The sequence below is a fragment of the Papio anubis genome, chromosome 8 (assembly GCF_008728515.1).
Source record: "Papio anubis isolate 15944 chromosome 8, Panubis1.0, whole genome shotgun sequence".
Lineage (NCBI taxonomy): Eukaryota > Metazoa > Chordata > Mammalia > Primates > Cercopithecidae > Papio > Papio anubis.
The window spans coordinates 62,499,482-62,516,399 of NC_044983.1; the positions used below are offsets into that span (position 1 = coordinate 62,499,482).

General features: G+C 40.6%; 2 protein-coding genes across 5 annotated transcripts in view; one reads left to right on the plus strand and one right to left on the minus strand.

Annotated features, from left to right (window-relative positions):
* LOC101000053 (serine/threonine-protein kinase Sgk3) overlaps window positions 1-16,918 on the plus strand; it is a 146,653-nt gene that overhangs the window by 39,031 nt on the left and 90,704 nt on the right. The gene's annotated exons all lie outside the window — the stretch shown is intronic.
* On the minus strand, window positions 10,544-11,223 carry LOC101001092 (putative pituitary tumor-transforming gene 3 protein). The gene is given in 1 exon segment (XM_017962069.2): window positions 10,544-11,223. A coding segment is annotated over 1 exon segment (627 nt). The 3' UTR covers window positions 10,544-10,596.

Genomic DNA, 16,918 nt, shown 5'->3' on the forward strand with positions numbered 1-16,918 from the left:
CTTTTTAAATATGAGTCATCACTTCTGGAAAGTTCTTATTCAGAAAACACCTGTCATTGATCACATCTTATAATTATTTTAATGAATCATAAATATGGTATGATATTTTGAATTATTTTGAATTATTTAAAACAATATATGGATTCCTTGAGTCTATCTACACTTAATAAATGTGGATATTTTAATACTATCTTGCTTCACTATAAGAAAGAATAGGTGTACAATAGGAATAATCTGATTATTAAAAATCATTTATTGAAAGGTCAATCTTTGAAGGACTATAAAGTGTCCAATAGATTTTGGCCACAAGGAGAGCATTGTACCATATGCCAACAAAATAGGATGTCAGGGTGGAAGCTGATGACGTTGGGTTGAAGAGTGAATAGTAGAGGGGGAAGACAAAACAGCAAGTGTGGACTCCGTTCATTCAGTAAAACTTACTGCATGTGTACTATGGTGACCAACCACCCTTGACTGTGGTAGTTTCCTGGAATGCATGACTTGACAATATTAAAACCAAGAGTCTGGGACAATCTGGGGCAATTGGTCACCTACAGGGCAGATATTGTGCTAGGTTCTAAGGATGTAAAGGAAATAAACATGCAAAGAGAGAATTATTATGTAGGATGATAATTTAAGATAGCATTAAATTTAGGGGGCCATGGGAATACCCCCCATGTCGCAGAAGATGGTCAAAGAAGGCTTCAAGGAGAAAATGACATAGTTGAAATGAATCTAGAGAAAGGAGTAGGAGTTACCCTGTGAAAAACTGGGGATGGGGGAGACAGAGCATTTCAGGCAGAAAAGTGTGTTGCATGTGGTTTTTAGAGAAATGCAAGTTGTTTTTTTCCAGAAAGAGAAGAGTAAGTAGCTAAAGGGGGCCAGGTGCTTATCCACAGTGGTTTGAGGATGTGGGGGATGCTGAGGGAGATTAAGCCTGATGTTTTCAATGAGACAAGGACATTGCTTGGGGAGAGGGGAGAGTAAAAGAGAGTGAGGAGTTTGAAAGGAGTGGGAAATCACAGGTTTATTTATTTTTCGCTCTGTCGTCCAGACTGGAGTACAGTGGCGTGATCATGGCTCACTGTAACCTTGAACTTCTGCACTCAAGCCTCAGCCTCCCAGAATGTTGGGATTATAGGTGTGAGCCACCACGCCTGGCCAGAAGTTACAGATTTCTGAGGTAATCAAATGAGATCATATTAGGTGAAAAAGCTCTGAATACTGCAAAGCATTAAAAGAAATAGCTAACACTTATTGGATGCTTGTTTCAGGTATAATAACATTATTACATTTAATTATCACAACACTCACAAGAGATAGGTACCATTATTATTTCCATTTTACAGATGAGAAAACCTAGGCAAGGAAAGTTAAAACATGCCCAAGTTTACACAGTTCCTAAGAGGTGGCAGCCAGAATTCTGTAGCTTCCATGAAGCTCTTCGCTCCCAACCTCTGCATTTAATGCATTTCCATATGTGACCTTATGTGATACTCACAACCACCTCTTGTGCTAGTATTATTCCTAGATAAACCAAGGTAGAATCTTGTCCCAAGTCACATGATATACAGTTAGGCAAATGCATAGGAGAGGACTAGGGCTAGATACTCGTAAATTGCTGAGACTTTGCTTTTCTCCATATTGTATACTTTCCCAGCTGGTAAAAACTATTTTAAAAAAGAATATGGGCCAGGCACAGTGGCTCACACCTGTAATCCCAGCACTTTAGGAGGCCGAGGAAGGTTGATCATCTGAGGTCAGGAGTTCAAGACCAGCCTGACCAACATGGAGAAACCCCATCTCTACTAAAAATACAAAATTAGCCGGGCGTGATGGTGCCTATAATCCCAGCTACTCAGGAGGCTGAGGCAGGAAAATCACTTGAACCGTGAAGCGGAGGTTGCAGTGAGCCAATATCGTGCCATTGCACTCCAGCTTGGGCAAAAAGTGAAACTCCATCTCAAAAAAAAAAAAGAATATGATCTTCCCCTCTCCATACCTCCAAAATATTCTAGCCACTCATTTGAATTCAAATCCACTTTCTCCTAGAAGTCATGGATATCACTTCTTAACTCCTAACCAAGTCACAAGATTGTGAATAGACTTCAAATGCCCTTATGACCTCTGAACTCCAATTGCTGTCTACGCCCCTGAGTCTTTTGGCAGCGCTGGAGGCTCTTTGGAGCTTTGATTTGTAACCCCCTTTTGCAGCATGGAAGAAAACTTTAGCGGCCTGGAGGTGGGACTCACATAGCTTCAGCAAAATTGGTTGTTAAAGGAAATGTTGGGATTAACACTCCCATCAAAGGCACACAAGGGTCTCAGCAGCATGGGGTAGAGTTGGTTTGGGATATTCACAGATCAGGGGTTTTCTGTTTAAATTGTGACCAATGTTGGCTTTAGATAATTTCCTGTATTTGCAAATGAGGAATGAGAGATAATGCAAAAATTAAGGAACATCGCCCCGTTTTTACATTGCTAAATTAATGATTGAGACAGGACTGGAATTAAGACTCAACCCCCTTAATTCAGTACTTCAGTGGGATTAAAGTCAGTGAGGCTTGACCACCAAGATTACTGATTTGCTGGGACAGGTTGAGTATCTTTTATCCAAAATGCTTGGAACGGGAAGTGTTTTGGATTTCGAGTATTTACAGATTTTGGAATATTCACATATATATAATGAGATGTCTTGGGGATATGAATCAAGTCTAAAGATGAAATTCCCATTTATGTTTCATATACACCTTATGCACACAGTCTGAAGGTCATTTTATACAATATTTTAAGTAATTCTGTACATGGAACAAAATTTGTGTACACTGAACCATCAGAAAGCAAAGGTGTCACTATCTCATCACCCATGTGGATGATCTCATCACCCATGTGGTCAATCCTTACTTGTTTGGCATCACCATCATTTCTGACTCTGAATTTATATGCTAGTGATAAGCAATCATTTTTTCCCACTTGTTCACACGTTAACACTTAACAGTAACCAATATGACACACCATTAATACAGTGAGAAAAATAATGTTTTTAGGGTAACTAGGCAGCACAGGGGCATCCCCAGAATACCTGCATCAGCTGTTTAACAGCAGCAACACGGCCAGCTGTGATGGCTCACACCTATAATCCCAGCACTTTGGGAGGCCAAAGTGGGTGGATTACCTGAGGTCAGGAGTTCAAGACCAGCTTGACCAACATGGCGAAACCCCGTCTCCACTAAAAATACAAAAATTAGCCGGGCATGGTGGAGCGCTCCTGTAATCCCTCCTGCTCGGCAGGCTGAGGCAGGAGAATCACCTGAACCCAGGAGGCGGAGGTTGCAGTGAGCCGAGATCACACCACTGCACTCTAGCCTGGGGGACAGAGTGAGACTCCATCTCAAAAAAACCAAAAACAGCAACAACAAATAACAGCAGACTCTCAGTCTCTGCCTGTGATGCTGTGTTTTGATTAAAAGATTATTGTATAATAACCCCCTTGGGGATGTTAAATAAAACTGATAAAACTGTGTTGTGCACCAGCATTTTAACTGCAACTTGTCGCATGAGGTCAGGTGTGGAATATTCCACGTATGGCATCATGTAGACACTCAGAAAGTTTTGGATTTTGAAACATTTTAGATTTTTTGAGTTAGGGATGCTCAGCCTGTACACGTCTCCCAGATGGTTGCTGCTGGTCTCAGAATCCTTCCTGGTGGGCTTGCAGATCTTGTTTTCATCTCTGAAACTCCCCATTTTGTAACACCATACAGCACTCCCGTACTCATTGAGTGATCCCAGTATGTCAGACACTATTCTAAACCCTGTGGGCCCAGTGGTGAACATGACAAACACAGTCCCTGCCCTTATGGCTCTTAGGGGTTAGTAGGTGAAACAGTCATAAAACATTAAATGACTATTTAATTTCATTTGTGTGCTAAACGATATGTATTAACAGAGTAAGTGTAGGCTCTTATGTGAATATAACAGGGACCTTCACTGAAGTCAGGGGTCAAGGAAAGCTTCCCTGAGAAAGTCCAATTTAGACTGATTCCCAGAGAGCGAGGAGTTAGCCCGAGTGTTATAGCCTGAATTGTGTCCCCTCAAATTCATATGTTGAAGTTCTAGGCCCCAGTATCTCAGACTGTGACTGTATTTGGAGACAAACCTAAAAAAGTCATCTGAATAGTATAATTAGCCTTCATAAGCCTACTGCCCTGTTTCAACAGTTAACTAATTATGGCTAAATCTTATTGCACACCCCTGCCCCTACACACACGTAATTTTGAATCAAATCCCAAACAACAGATTGTTTCATCTGTAAATATTTAAGTATTAGTTCTATAACATAGACTTTTTAGACTTTTTTTTTTTTTTTTGAGACGAAGTCTCGCTCTTGTCCCCCAGTGCAGTGGCGCGATCTCAGCTCACTACAACCTCCGACACAGGCACCTGCTGCCACGCCCGGCTAATTTTTGCAGATATACAGATATAAAAAACAACTAGGCCAGGCGCGGTGGCTCACGCCTGTAATCCCAGCACTTTGGGAGGCCGAGGCGGGCGGATCACGAGGTCGGGAGATCGAGACCATCCTGGCTAACACGGTGAAACCCCGTCTCTACTAAAAATACAAAAACTTAGCCAGGCGAGGTGGCGGGCGCCTGTAGTCCCAGCTACTCGGAGGCTGAGGCAGGAGAATGGCGTGAACCCGGGAGGCGGAGCTTGCAGTGAGCCGAGATCGCGCCATTGCACTCCAGCCTGGGAGACAGTGCGAGACTCCGTCTAAAAAAAAAAAAAAAAACTAAAAAATTATGAGGCAATTTGAGAATTCGAACATGACTAGATATCCAGTAATAAGAAATCATAAGGCCGGGCGCGGTGGCTCAAGCCTGTAATCCCAGCACTTTGGGAGGCCGAGGCGGGCGGATCACGAGGTCAGGAGATCGAGACCATCCTGGCTAACATGGTGAAACCCCGTCTCTACTAAAAATACAAAAAACTAGCCGGGCGTGGTGGCGGGCGCCTGTAGTCCCAGCTACTCGGAGGCTGAGGCAGGAGAATGGCCTGAACCTGGGAGGCGGAGCTTGCAGTGAGCCGAGATCGTGCCACTGCACTCCAGCCTGGGTGACACAGCGCGAGACTCCGTCTCAAAAAAAAAAAAAAAAAAAAAAAAGAAATCATAAAAAGAAAAAAATAAGTGTTGTTTTTTTTTTTAAGTGTGATGATGTTATATTTTTGTTTTTGTTTTTGTTTTTGTTTTTTGAGGCGGGGTCTCACTCTGTCACCAGGCTGTAGTGCAGTGGCGCGGTCTCAGCTCACTGTAACCTCTAACTCCCTGGTTCAAGCAATTCTTCTACCTCAGCCTCCCGAGTACCTGGGATTAAAGGTACATGCCACCCTGCCCGGCTAATTTTTGTATTTTTAGTAGAGATAACTCCTGACCTTACATGATCCACCCACCTCGGCCTCCCAAAGTGTTGAGATTACAGGCGTGAGCCACCGCGTCCGGCCTATAATATAGACTTGTAAAAAACATAACATCGGCCGGAGGTCAGGAGATCAAGACCATCCAGATCAACATGGTGAAACCCCATCTCTACTAAAAATACAAAAATTAGCCGGGCGGGGCGGCATATGCCTTTAATCCCAGGTACTCGGGAGGCTGAGGCAGGAGAATGGCTTGAACCAGGGAGTTAGAGGTTACAGTGAGCCGAGATCGCACCACTGCACTAGGGCCTGGTGACAAAGTGAGACTGTGCCTCAAAAAACAAAAACAAAAACAAAAATATAGCATCATCACACTTAAAAAAAACCCACTGATTTTTTTCTTTTTCTTTTTATGATTTCTTATTACTGGGTATGTAGTTATGTTCGAATTCTCAAATTGCCTCATAATTTTTTTAGTTGTTTTTTATTCTGTATATCTGCTGCCTTTCTTTTTTCCCTTATAATTTATGTAATAAAGAAACCAGGTCATTTAGCCTGTAGGATCTCCCACTGAAGTTTACTGATTGCATCCCTATGATATCATTTGACATGTACTTCTGACCCCTGCAGTCCCTATAAATTGGAAGTTAGAGCTAGAAACTTAATGAGATTTAGATTCGAGTATTTTGGCAAGAATACTGCATAGTGATGTGTTTTTCCATCAGGAGGCATAAAATGTTTGGTCAGCGCTCTTTTTATGAGATAAGCAGCCATTGATCATCATTGCCTACATGCATTAATTCATTAATTAATTCATTGCAAAATGGTAGTATTCTGTTTTTATACATTACCTGGAATTCTTCTGTAACAAGAAACTTCTCCTCATTGACTATTTCGTTACCCAGAGTGCAGTTTATATTGGAAGGCAGGATACAGGCTTGGTTCTTACCTTTTATTTACCAGTTTTCAGAACAATGGATTAGTTCCTTATGGTTATCCAAAGGTAACCCATGAGGTTTGTTTTCTGTTTTTTAGTATCTTTGTAAATTCATGGATTTACATGTTCAATATATTTCAGTTCATAATGGTGATTCTTTTTTACGATCAATTTTGCCATCTTTGAATTCGTTTCTGAGGTTTTTCACATGACTCTGGTAGTCACTGATATCATACTAGAAAGTAAGGAAGTTAGGACATTCCAGGCTCATCTTGTACATTTTCTGCTGCAGGTCTGCAATCAGCCAGTTCTCCAACGAGCCCTAGTTCATATTAGTGGGAAATATTTAGGGCCCATAATCTTGGTACTAGGGGTGTTCATTTCCCTGGATTGGTCATTGATTTTAGCCTTTCCCATGCTAGAGCTAGGAAATACATAAATATAAATATATATGTGTATTTATATGTATATACATATATTTATGTACACATAAAATATACATATATATATTTAAAGATAAAATACAACATATATTCATACTGATACTTCCAACTGAAATTCAGTACTACAGGTTTTTTTGATTTTTTTAAACCTAACCTCATCTGTATCTCCTTTCTCCTACATCAGAATTCCTGGTTCTTAAGGATATGAAGATAATTACTAATTTTCTTCCTTTTTAAAAAGTTATTATTACTGTTGTTATTATTATTTGAGGCAGGGTCTTGCTTTGTTGCCCAGACTGGAGTGTAGTGGCATGATCTTAGCTCATTGCAGCCTCAACCATCAGGGCTCAAGTGATCCTCCCATCTCTCAGCCTCCCAAGTAGCTGGAACTACAGGCATGTGCCACCACACCCAGCTAATTTTTATAGAGACAGGGTTTTACCATGTTGCCTAGACTCATCTGGAACTCCTGGGCTCAAGCAATCTGCCCGCCTTGGCCCCCCAGAGTGCTGGGATTACAGGCATACACCACCACACCTGACCCATTTTCTTTATTCTACAACACGAATATGATCTCATATAATGATTACTTGAATAGAGTTTAAGATTTTTTTTATAATTATTTTTTACAGTTCTTTTGTCCTTTGAGTTTATTCCACTAGGGAAAGATATCCTTTATTTTGAAGTCATTCGAAAGAAGTCCCCTTATCAGTTAGGTCAATTTAATTTTGGGAAGGAACCATGTTAAATATTTTTAAATGTTTCTGCTTTTAGTCCTTATTATATTTCCTTCCACATCTCTAAATAATAAAATTATATTGTACCTTTTCTGAATGTAATTTGTACATTATTATTATTATTATTATTATTTGAGAAAGGGTCTCACTCCAGTTGCCCAGGCTGGAGTGCATTGCCCTGCTCCTGACTCACTGCAACCTCAACCTCCTGGGCTCAGGTGATCCTCCCATCTCAGTCTCCCGTAGCTGCGACTACAGGCATGTTCCACCACTGCTGGCTAATTTTTTTTTTTTAATTTTGTCAGTAGAGATGGGGTTTCACCATGTTGTCCAGGCTGGTCTCAGGCAATCCACAGCCCTTGGCAACTACCAATCTGTTTTCTGTTTCTATGAAATAGGCTAAGTGCCTGTAACATTATGCTAAATGAAATAAACCAGACATCAGAGATAAGAACTGTATGATTCCATTTATATGGAATATAAATATAAATATAGCATAATGTTTTCAAGGTTCATTCATTTTGTAGCATGTATCAGTACTTCATTCCTTTTTATGGCTGGGTAATAATTATTCCATTGAATGTATATACCACAGTTTATCCATTCATTAGCTGATGGACACATGGGTTATTTTCACCTCTTGAGTATTGTGAACAGTGCTGCTGTGAAAAATATGTACAAGTATTTGTATGAATACATATTTTCGGTTTTTTGGGGGGGCATATATCTAGAAGTAGAATTGCTGGGTCATACAGAAATACTGTGTTAAACTTTTTGAGAAACTCAAAATTGTTTTCTACAGCAGCCACACCATTTTACATTTTCACCACCAATGTACAAGGCTTCAGCTTCTCCACATCCTCACCAACACTTAGTTTTCACTTTTTTTATTACTGCCATCCTAGTGAGTGTGAATTGGTATCTCATCGTGATTTGGATTTGCATTTCCCTAATGACTAATGTTGAGCAACTCTTATGTGCCTGTGGCCATTTGTATATCTTCTTTGGAGAAATGCCTATTTAAGTCTTTTAACTACTTTAAAATTGGATTACTTGTCTTTACTGTTGAGTCAAACAAGTTTTTTACATATTCTGGATACTAGACTCTTATGAGATATGTAATTTGCAAATATTTTCTCCCACTACGGTTCAATTTGCTCTTATTTTTATTGTTGGTGAGTTGAAAGTTGAGGTCATTGATTTGAGCTTTTTTTTCTTTTCCAATATGGGCAATACCTTCTAAGTACTACTTTAGGGCACTCCACAACGTTTGATACGTTATATTTTCATTTTCATTCAGTGCAAAATATGTTCTAATTTTCCTTTCACTTTCTTCTTTGACCCATGGGTTATTAGGGTTGTATATTTGGATTCAAAATATTTGGATTTTGGCCAGGCATGGTGGCTCGCGCCTGTAATCCCAGCACTTTGGGAGGCCGAGGTGGGTGGATCACCTGAGGTGAGGAGTTCTAGACCAGCCTGGCTAACATGGTGAAACTCCGTCTCTACTAAAAATACAAAAAATTAGCTGGGCGTGGTGGTGGGCACCTGTAGTCCCAGCTACTAGGGAGGCTGAGGCAGGAGAATGGTGTGAACCTGGGAGGCAGAGCCTGCCACTGCACTCCATCCTGGGCAACAGAGCAAGACTCCGTCAAAAAAAAAAAAAAAAAATTAGATTTTTCCAAACGTCTTGCTGTTACTGATTTCTAATTTAATTTTATTATAGTTAGAGAACATACTTTGTGTGATTTGAATTGTTTTAGGTTTATTGAGTTTATGGCTCAGAATATGGTCTGCCTCGGTGAATATCTTATGTACACATGAAAAGTATATATATTCTATTTTGGGGTGTTCTACAAATATCAATTAAGTTGGCCAGGTGTGGTGGCTCACACCTGTAACCCCAGCACTTTGGAAGGCTGATGTGGGTGCATCGCTTGAGGCCAGAAGTTTGAGACCAGCCTGGCCAACATGGCAAAACCCTGTCTCTACTAAAGATACAAAAATTAGCTGGGTCTGGTGGCATGTGCCTGTAGTCTCAGCTACTCGAGAGGCTGAGGCAGGAGAATTGCTTGAACCTAGGAGGCAGAGAGGTTGCAGTGAGCCGTGATTGCAACTGCATTTCAGCCTGGGCGACAGAGCAAGACCGTCTTAAAGAAAAAAAATATATATATATATATGTGTGTGTGTGTGTGTGTATGTGTGTGTGTGTGTATATATATGTATAAAATCTCAAGATGTTTAATAGTGTTGTTTAGGTCTTCTATATGCTTGCTGAATTTCTCTCTACTTGTGTTATTATGAAAGGGGTTTTGAAACTTCTAACTATAATTGTGGGTGTATCTATTTCTTCTTGAAGGATTTTCAGTTTTTGTTCATATATTTTGAAGCTCTGTTATTAAGTGCATAAATGTGTAGAATTATGTCCTCTTGATAAATTGGCCCCTTTATCGTTATGAAATGACCTTCTCTTTCCACAGTAATATTATTTGCTTTGAAATATTCTTTATATATTCATATAGCTGCTCTAGCTTTCTTTTTTTTGAGGCAGAGTTTTGCTCTTGTTGCCCAGGTTGGAGTGCAATGGCGCAATCTCCGCTCACCGCAATCTCTGCCTCCCAGGTTCAAGTGATTCTCCTGCCTCACACTCCCAAGCTGCTGGGATTACACGCATGCACTACCACACCTGGCTATTTTTGTATTTTTAGTAGAGACGGGATTTCTCCATGTTGGTCAGGCTGGTCTCGAACTCCTGACCTCAGGTGATCCGCCTGCCTCAGCCTCCCAAAGTGTTGGGATTACAGGCGTGAGCCACCGTGCCCGGTCAAGTTTGTCTTTCATATTGCTATTTGTTTTATATTTATCTGTTCTTTGTTTCATTTTTCTTCATTTTCTGCCTTATTTTGGATTAAGCATTATTATCCCATTTTATGTCCTTTGTTCCCTTATTAGTTATAACTCCTGTTTTTCCTTTTAATGGTTATTTTATTTTAGGATTAAAGTATGTATTTTTTTTTCTGTTAAACAAATAATGCTTTATTAATACAAATACCCACAAACTCTAAAGCACTAAGAAATTTAAAATATCTATGTCAGAACAAACAGGTGGCAATTCAACATCCAGGGTCAACAGAATGCTTGAAGGAGACTGCAGCAGATTGGATTCCCATGGTGGAGAGGGCATCTTCACAGGTGAAGGGGGGTCTAGCTGAAACAGCTTTTCAAGCTCTCTCTCCTCATCAAGGATCATGAGAGGCACTCCACTCAAGGGGAGATGTGGAATCTGGTGCTCTTCAGGCAGGTCAAAACTCTCAAAGCCTAGAGAACTGAAGGGGAATAATTTTTCTATTTCTGGATAGGCATCATCTGAGGCAGGAACAGAGCTTTTTGCTTTAACAGTCTTCTCAGTCATCTTTTTGGCATAAAAGATTGGCTGTTTTTGTTTAAGGGGTCCATTGGTCTTTACTGACCTTTCTGTAGCTCTGTTGACAGTTCCCAAAGCCTTCCTGGTAGCTTTAGGTAAGGCTGGTAGAACATTGAATGTTTTGCCGAAACGTGGTGTTGAAACTTAAGATCTCCCATCTAAGGCTGTGATTGAAGGTCCAGACCCCAGCTTCAGCCCATCCTTTGCAGCCACAAGGGTACCTGGTTCTCCATTTTCCTTATCAACATAGATCAGAGTAGCCATTCTGGATTATTGCTGCTCTCAACCAGATTTAAGTATATATCTTTAATTTATTACAGTCTATCTTCATTTGAATTATACCACATCACTTATAGAATACTTACACTTATAGGATATATCTTACAATAGTATACTTCCATGTCTCTAATGCTAGCTTTTATAATACTGTTGTCATATATTTTACTGATACATTAGATATAAACCCACAATAAGTTATTACTATTTTTGTTTAAAGTTGTTAACTTTTAGAGATTTAAATTATTAAAAAATCAAAATATGTTTACTTTTGTTGTTACTATTTCAAGTGCTCTTCATTTCTTAGTAATTTCCAGAAATCCAGAATAACTTTTCTATATCTGAAGGGCTTCCTTGAATGTTTCTTGTTGTATGAGTCAACTGGTTATGAATTTTTCAGCTTTTTTTTCAGTCTGAAAAAATCTTTATATAGCTTTATATATCTTTGATCTTTATGTATCTTTGATTTTGAAGGATATTTGTGCTAGGTAAAGAATTTTAGGTTGACAAATTTTTTTATTCAGTACGTTGTAGATGTTGCTCTACTTCTTGCTTGTAATTTTTTTTTTTTTTTTTTGAGACGGAATCTTGCTTTGTCACCCAGGCTGGAGTACAGTGGTGCCATCTCAGCTCACTGCGACCTCTGCCCCCCAGGTTCAAGTGATTCTCCTGCCTCAGCCTCCTGAGGAGCTGGAATTACAGGCATGCGCCACCACACCCGGCTAATTTTTGTATTTTTAGTAGAGTCGGGGTTTCACCATATTTGCCAGGCTCATCTCAAATTCCTGACCTCAGGTGATCTGCCCGTTGCCCTCCTCCGCCTCCACAAGTGTTGGGATTACAGGCATGAGCCACTGTGCCCGGCCACTTGTACTATTTCTGATGAGAAATATGCTGACATTTTTAACTTTGTTCCTCCGTATATAACATATCTTTTCTTCTGGCTGCTATTAAGACTTTATCACTGGTTTTTAGTACTTTTATTATGATGTGCCTTGGTGTAGTTTTCTTCATGTTTCTAGTGTTTGAATTCATTGCACTTGTCAGATCTGTGAGTTTATAGTTTTCATCTAATTTGGGAATATGTCAGCCATAATTTCTACAAATGCGTTTTCCTATCCCATCCTGCAACACCATCCTTATCTTCTCCTTAAGGGAATCTAATTGCAAGTATATTAGGCTGCTTACATTTTTCCACAGCTCATCGATTCTCTTTACGTTTCTCTTTTTTTTGGTTTTTTGAAACAGAGTCTCACTCTGTTGCCCAGGCTAGAGTGCAGTGGCACAATCTCTGCTCACTGAAACCTCCGCCTCCTGGCTTCAAATGATTCTCATGCCTCAGACTCCCAAGTAGCTGGGACTACAGGTATGCACCACCATGCCCATCTAATTTTTGTATTTTTAGTAGAGATGGGATTTTGCCATGCTGGCCAGGCTGGTCTTGAACTCCAGGCCTCAAGTGATCCATCTGCCTCAGCCTCTCAAAATGCTGGGATTACAGGTGTGGGTTACTGCACCTGGCCTTAATTCTTTTTTCTGTCTACATTTTAGAAAGTTTCTATTGCTGTCTTCAAGTTTACTAATCTTTTCTTCTGTAATGTCTAGTCTTCTGTTAATCCTATCCAGTGTATTTTCCACTTTAGAGATTATTGTTTTCATCTCTAAAAGTCGGACTTAGAAATGTTATACTTTCTTTGTCTCTACTTAACTTTTTGAATATATTACTATTGTTGTTATTATTATTATTATTTTGTAGAGATGGGATCTCCCTATGTTGCCCAAGCTGGTCTTGACCTCCTAAAATGAAGGGATCCTCTTACCTTGTCCTCTCAAAGTGGGATTACAGGCGTGAGCCACCAAGACCTGCCTACATTACCATTATAATAACTGTTTTAATGTCCTAGTCAGCTAATTCTAACATCTATGTCAGTTGCAGGTCAGTTTTAGTGATTACTTTTTTTTTTTTTTTTTTTTTGAGACGGAGTCTCGCTCTATTGCCCAGGCTGGAGTGCAGTGGGGCAATCTCCGCTCACTGCAAGCTCCACCTCCCGGGTTCACGCCATTCTCCTGCCTCAGCTTCCCTAGTATCTGGGACTAAAGGCGCCCACCGCCACGCCCAGCTAATTTTTTTGTCTTTTCAGTAGAGACAGAGTTTCCCCGTGTTCACCATGATGGTCTTGATCTCCTGACCTCATGATCTGCCCGCCTCAGCCTCACAAAGTGCTGAGGCGTGAGCCACCGCACCCGGCCCCTAGTGATTACTTTTTAATCTCATTATTGGTCATATTTTTCTGTTTCTTTGCATGCCTTGTAATACTGAATGCCACATATTCAATATTGAATGTCAGACATTGTGATTTTTTTCCTTGCTGGATGCTGGATATTTTTCTGTTCTTATAAATATGCCTGGATTTTAATTTGAGATAGAGTTAAATTACGAGGAAATAGTTCATAAATATGCCTGGATTTTAATTTGAGATAGAGGTAAATTACTAGGAAATAGTTCAATCCTTTCAGATCTTACTTCCATATATATATATATATATATTTTTTTTTTTTTGGCAGGACTCAAGCAGTATTTATTCTAGGGCTAATTCCCCCCCAGTTTAAGTAAGGTAAGACTCTTCTTAGTATTCTACCTCCATTGAGTTAGGAGCGTTTCTAGTCTACCTGATAGGAACAGTCACTATTCCTGGCCCTCTGTGAGTTTCCAGTGGTATTCTGTCTAATGCTTTCATATGTTTTTTTCTTTGCTGTACTTTTTATAGTTTCTTCACATGCATGCACTGATGCGCATTGTCACATTCTCCGGGAGAACCTTCGGCAGGTCTCTAGGGTTCTTTGTGCACTTAACTTCCTCTTGTACACTGTCTTGTGAACTGTAACCATCTTGTTCTTCCTGGATTCATAGCCGAATCATCTCAACTCAGGGAGTCTGCTGGGCTCTCCTTCATTCCACTTCCTATGTCATGGTGTGTAAGGTATCTGAAAGTAGTAAGCTGGGGTAAACTTTGTTTGCTTAGGAATCATTTTCTTTCACTGCCTGATATCCAGTATCTTGAAAACAGATGTTTTATATATTTTGTCTGGCTCTTTTTCCTTTTTCCTTTTGGTTGGTTCAGGTGGGAGGGCCAATTTGGTCCTTATTACTCCATGTTGGCTGGATTCAGAAGTCCCCTAAGGCTTTACTCTTAATAGTCACTTCACATTTTGAAGAGAGGTAGAGAAGAGTTCCAAGCGTCTATTACCAATAGCCTCTGGTACAACCCACTCTATAGATGAAGTGTGATTATTATTTAGTCTATTTAATACTTCTTAAATCTCTAGAACGTTATAAAGGTTTGCTGTGACTAGTGATTTATAGATTGTTTGGGACAGACTTTAGAACTCTGGGGCCTCCCTGAAATGTGCCATTGACATTTTCAAAACACAAGGGGCCATTGATAGATTGCAAATCAGTTTTTACTCTTACTTGGTAGTCATTCTGCAAACTGGGTTCTGTTTCTATTTTACCATCTGGGTAAGGTTGCAGTTAAGGAAAATTTACTCTCTAAAGACCTTAATGGTACATAGAGCTTGCTAACATAGAGAATTTGCTGTGATTCAAGGGTTTATTTCTAGAACACTGAAAACCTTTCTAGTCCAACTCCAAGAAATGCTGTGTGATTCTTTTTCACTTATTCTTGAGGATTTCTTTGAAATTAAAAGAGGAGCCGGGTGCAGTGGCTCATGCCTGTAATCCCAGCACTTTGGGAGGCTGAGGTGGGCGGATTACGAGGTCAGGAGTTTGAGACCAGCCTGACTAACATGGAGAAACCCCATCTCTACTAAAAGAAAATTAGCTGGGCGTGGTGGTGCGTGCCTGTAATCCCAGCTACTTGGGAGGCTAAGGCAGGAGAATCACTTGAACCTGGGAGGCGGAGGTTGCAGCGAGCCGAGCTCGCACCATTGCACTCCAGCCTGGGCAACAAGAGCGAAACTCTTGTCTAAAAAAAAAAAAAAAAAAAAAAAGAGGAAGCTCTCACTATCTTATTTCCATGAAAAAGAAAAGACCAGTGTTTTAGTAGTGAAGGAGAGAGAGGACTTAAGGAAAGTTGAAAATAATCATGGACTGATTAATATATTTTTAAGCATTTACTATGGGTATACCACTTGTTTGGGCAATGAGGTGAAGAAAAGTGGGTAGGTTACTTTTTATTTACCTCCATGAATCTCAAAGACTGAGTCTTCCAAAAAAGTCTTATCATTTACTTTTCCATTTTTATGAATCAATCACATGTAACTGCCAATCAAAGCATTTGGTTAGCATGAAGTAACTGGTGTTACTTCAGTATCATAATATTTCAGAGAAAAACAGAATCTTGCTGTTATAGGTAATCTGAACAGCCTAATTATGGATGAATCTATAATTTCTTTTCGCCTTCTTAAGATATTGAATTTTTTTTTTTCTTGAGACGGGAGTCTTGCTGTGTTGCCCAGGCTGGAGTGCAGTGGCACGATCTCACCTCACTGCAAGCTCCCCCTGCTGGGTTCACGCCATTCTCCTGCCTCAGCCTCCTGAGTAGCTGGGATTACAGACAACCGCCATTACGCCCGGCTAATTTTTTTTTTTTTTTTTTTTTTTTTTTTTGAGACAGAGTCTCACTCTGTCACCCAGGCTGGAGTACAGTGGGGCAATCTCAGCTCACTGCAATCTCTGCCTCCCAGGTTCACGCCATTCTCCTGTCTCAGCCTCCCGAGTAGCTGGGACTACAGGCGCCCCCCACCACGCCCAGCTAATTTTTTTTGTATTTTTTTAGTAGAGACAGGGTTATCACCATGTTAGCCAGGATGATCTCGATCTCCTGACCTTGTGATTAGCCCGCCTCGGCCTCCCAAAGTGCTGGGATTACAGGAATGAGCCACAGCGCCCAGCCTCAAGATATTGAAAAATTTTTTTCCTGGTTGACTGGGGCCTGGGGACATCTAGTAAATAGTTTTAAGTTGGCTGGGTGTGGTGGCTCATACCTGTAATCCCAGCACTTTGGGAGGCTGAGGCCAGCAAATCACTTGAGGTCAGAAGTTTGAGATCAGCCTGGCCAACATCATGAAACATCACCTCTAGTAAGAATACAAAAATTAGCCAGGCGTGATAGTGCATTCCTGTAATCCCAGCTACTCGGGAGGCTGAGGCAGCAGAATTGGTTGAGCCTGGGAGGTAGAGGTTGCAGGGAGCCAAGATTGCGCCACTGCACTCTAGCCTGAGTGACAGAGCGAGACTCTGTCTCCAAAAAAAAAGGTTTAAAGTTTAGTTTTAGAGATAAATATTCTTTTTTGTTTGTTTTGAGACAGGCTTTCCCTCTGTCACCCAAGCTGGAGTGCAATGGTGCAATCATGACTCACTGTAGCCTTGACCACCTGGGCTCAAGTGATCTTCTCACTTAAGCCTCATAAGTAGCTGGGACTAATTAGCCAGGGACCATGCCTCGTTAATTTTTTATAGAGATGGGATCTCGCTGTATTGCTGCAGCTACTCTGGAACACCAGGGCTCAAGAAATCCTCCTGTCTTGGCCTCCCAAAGTACTGGGATTACAGGCATGAGCCACTGTGCCCAGCAAGATAAATATTCTTTTTTTTGTTGTTTTGTTTTTTTTGAGGCAGGGTCTCACTCTGTCACCCAGGCTGGAGTGCAGTGGCATAATC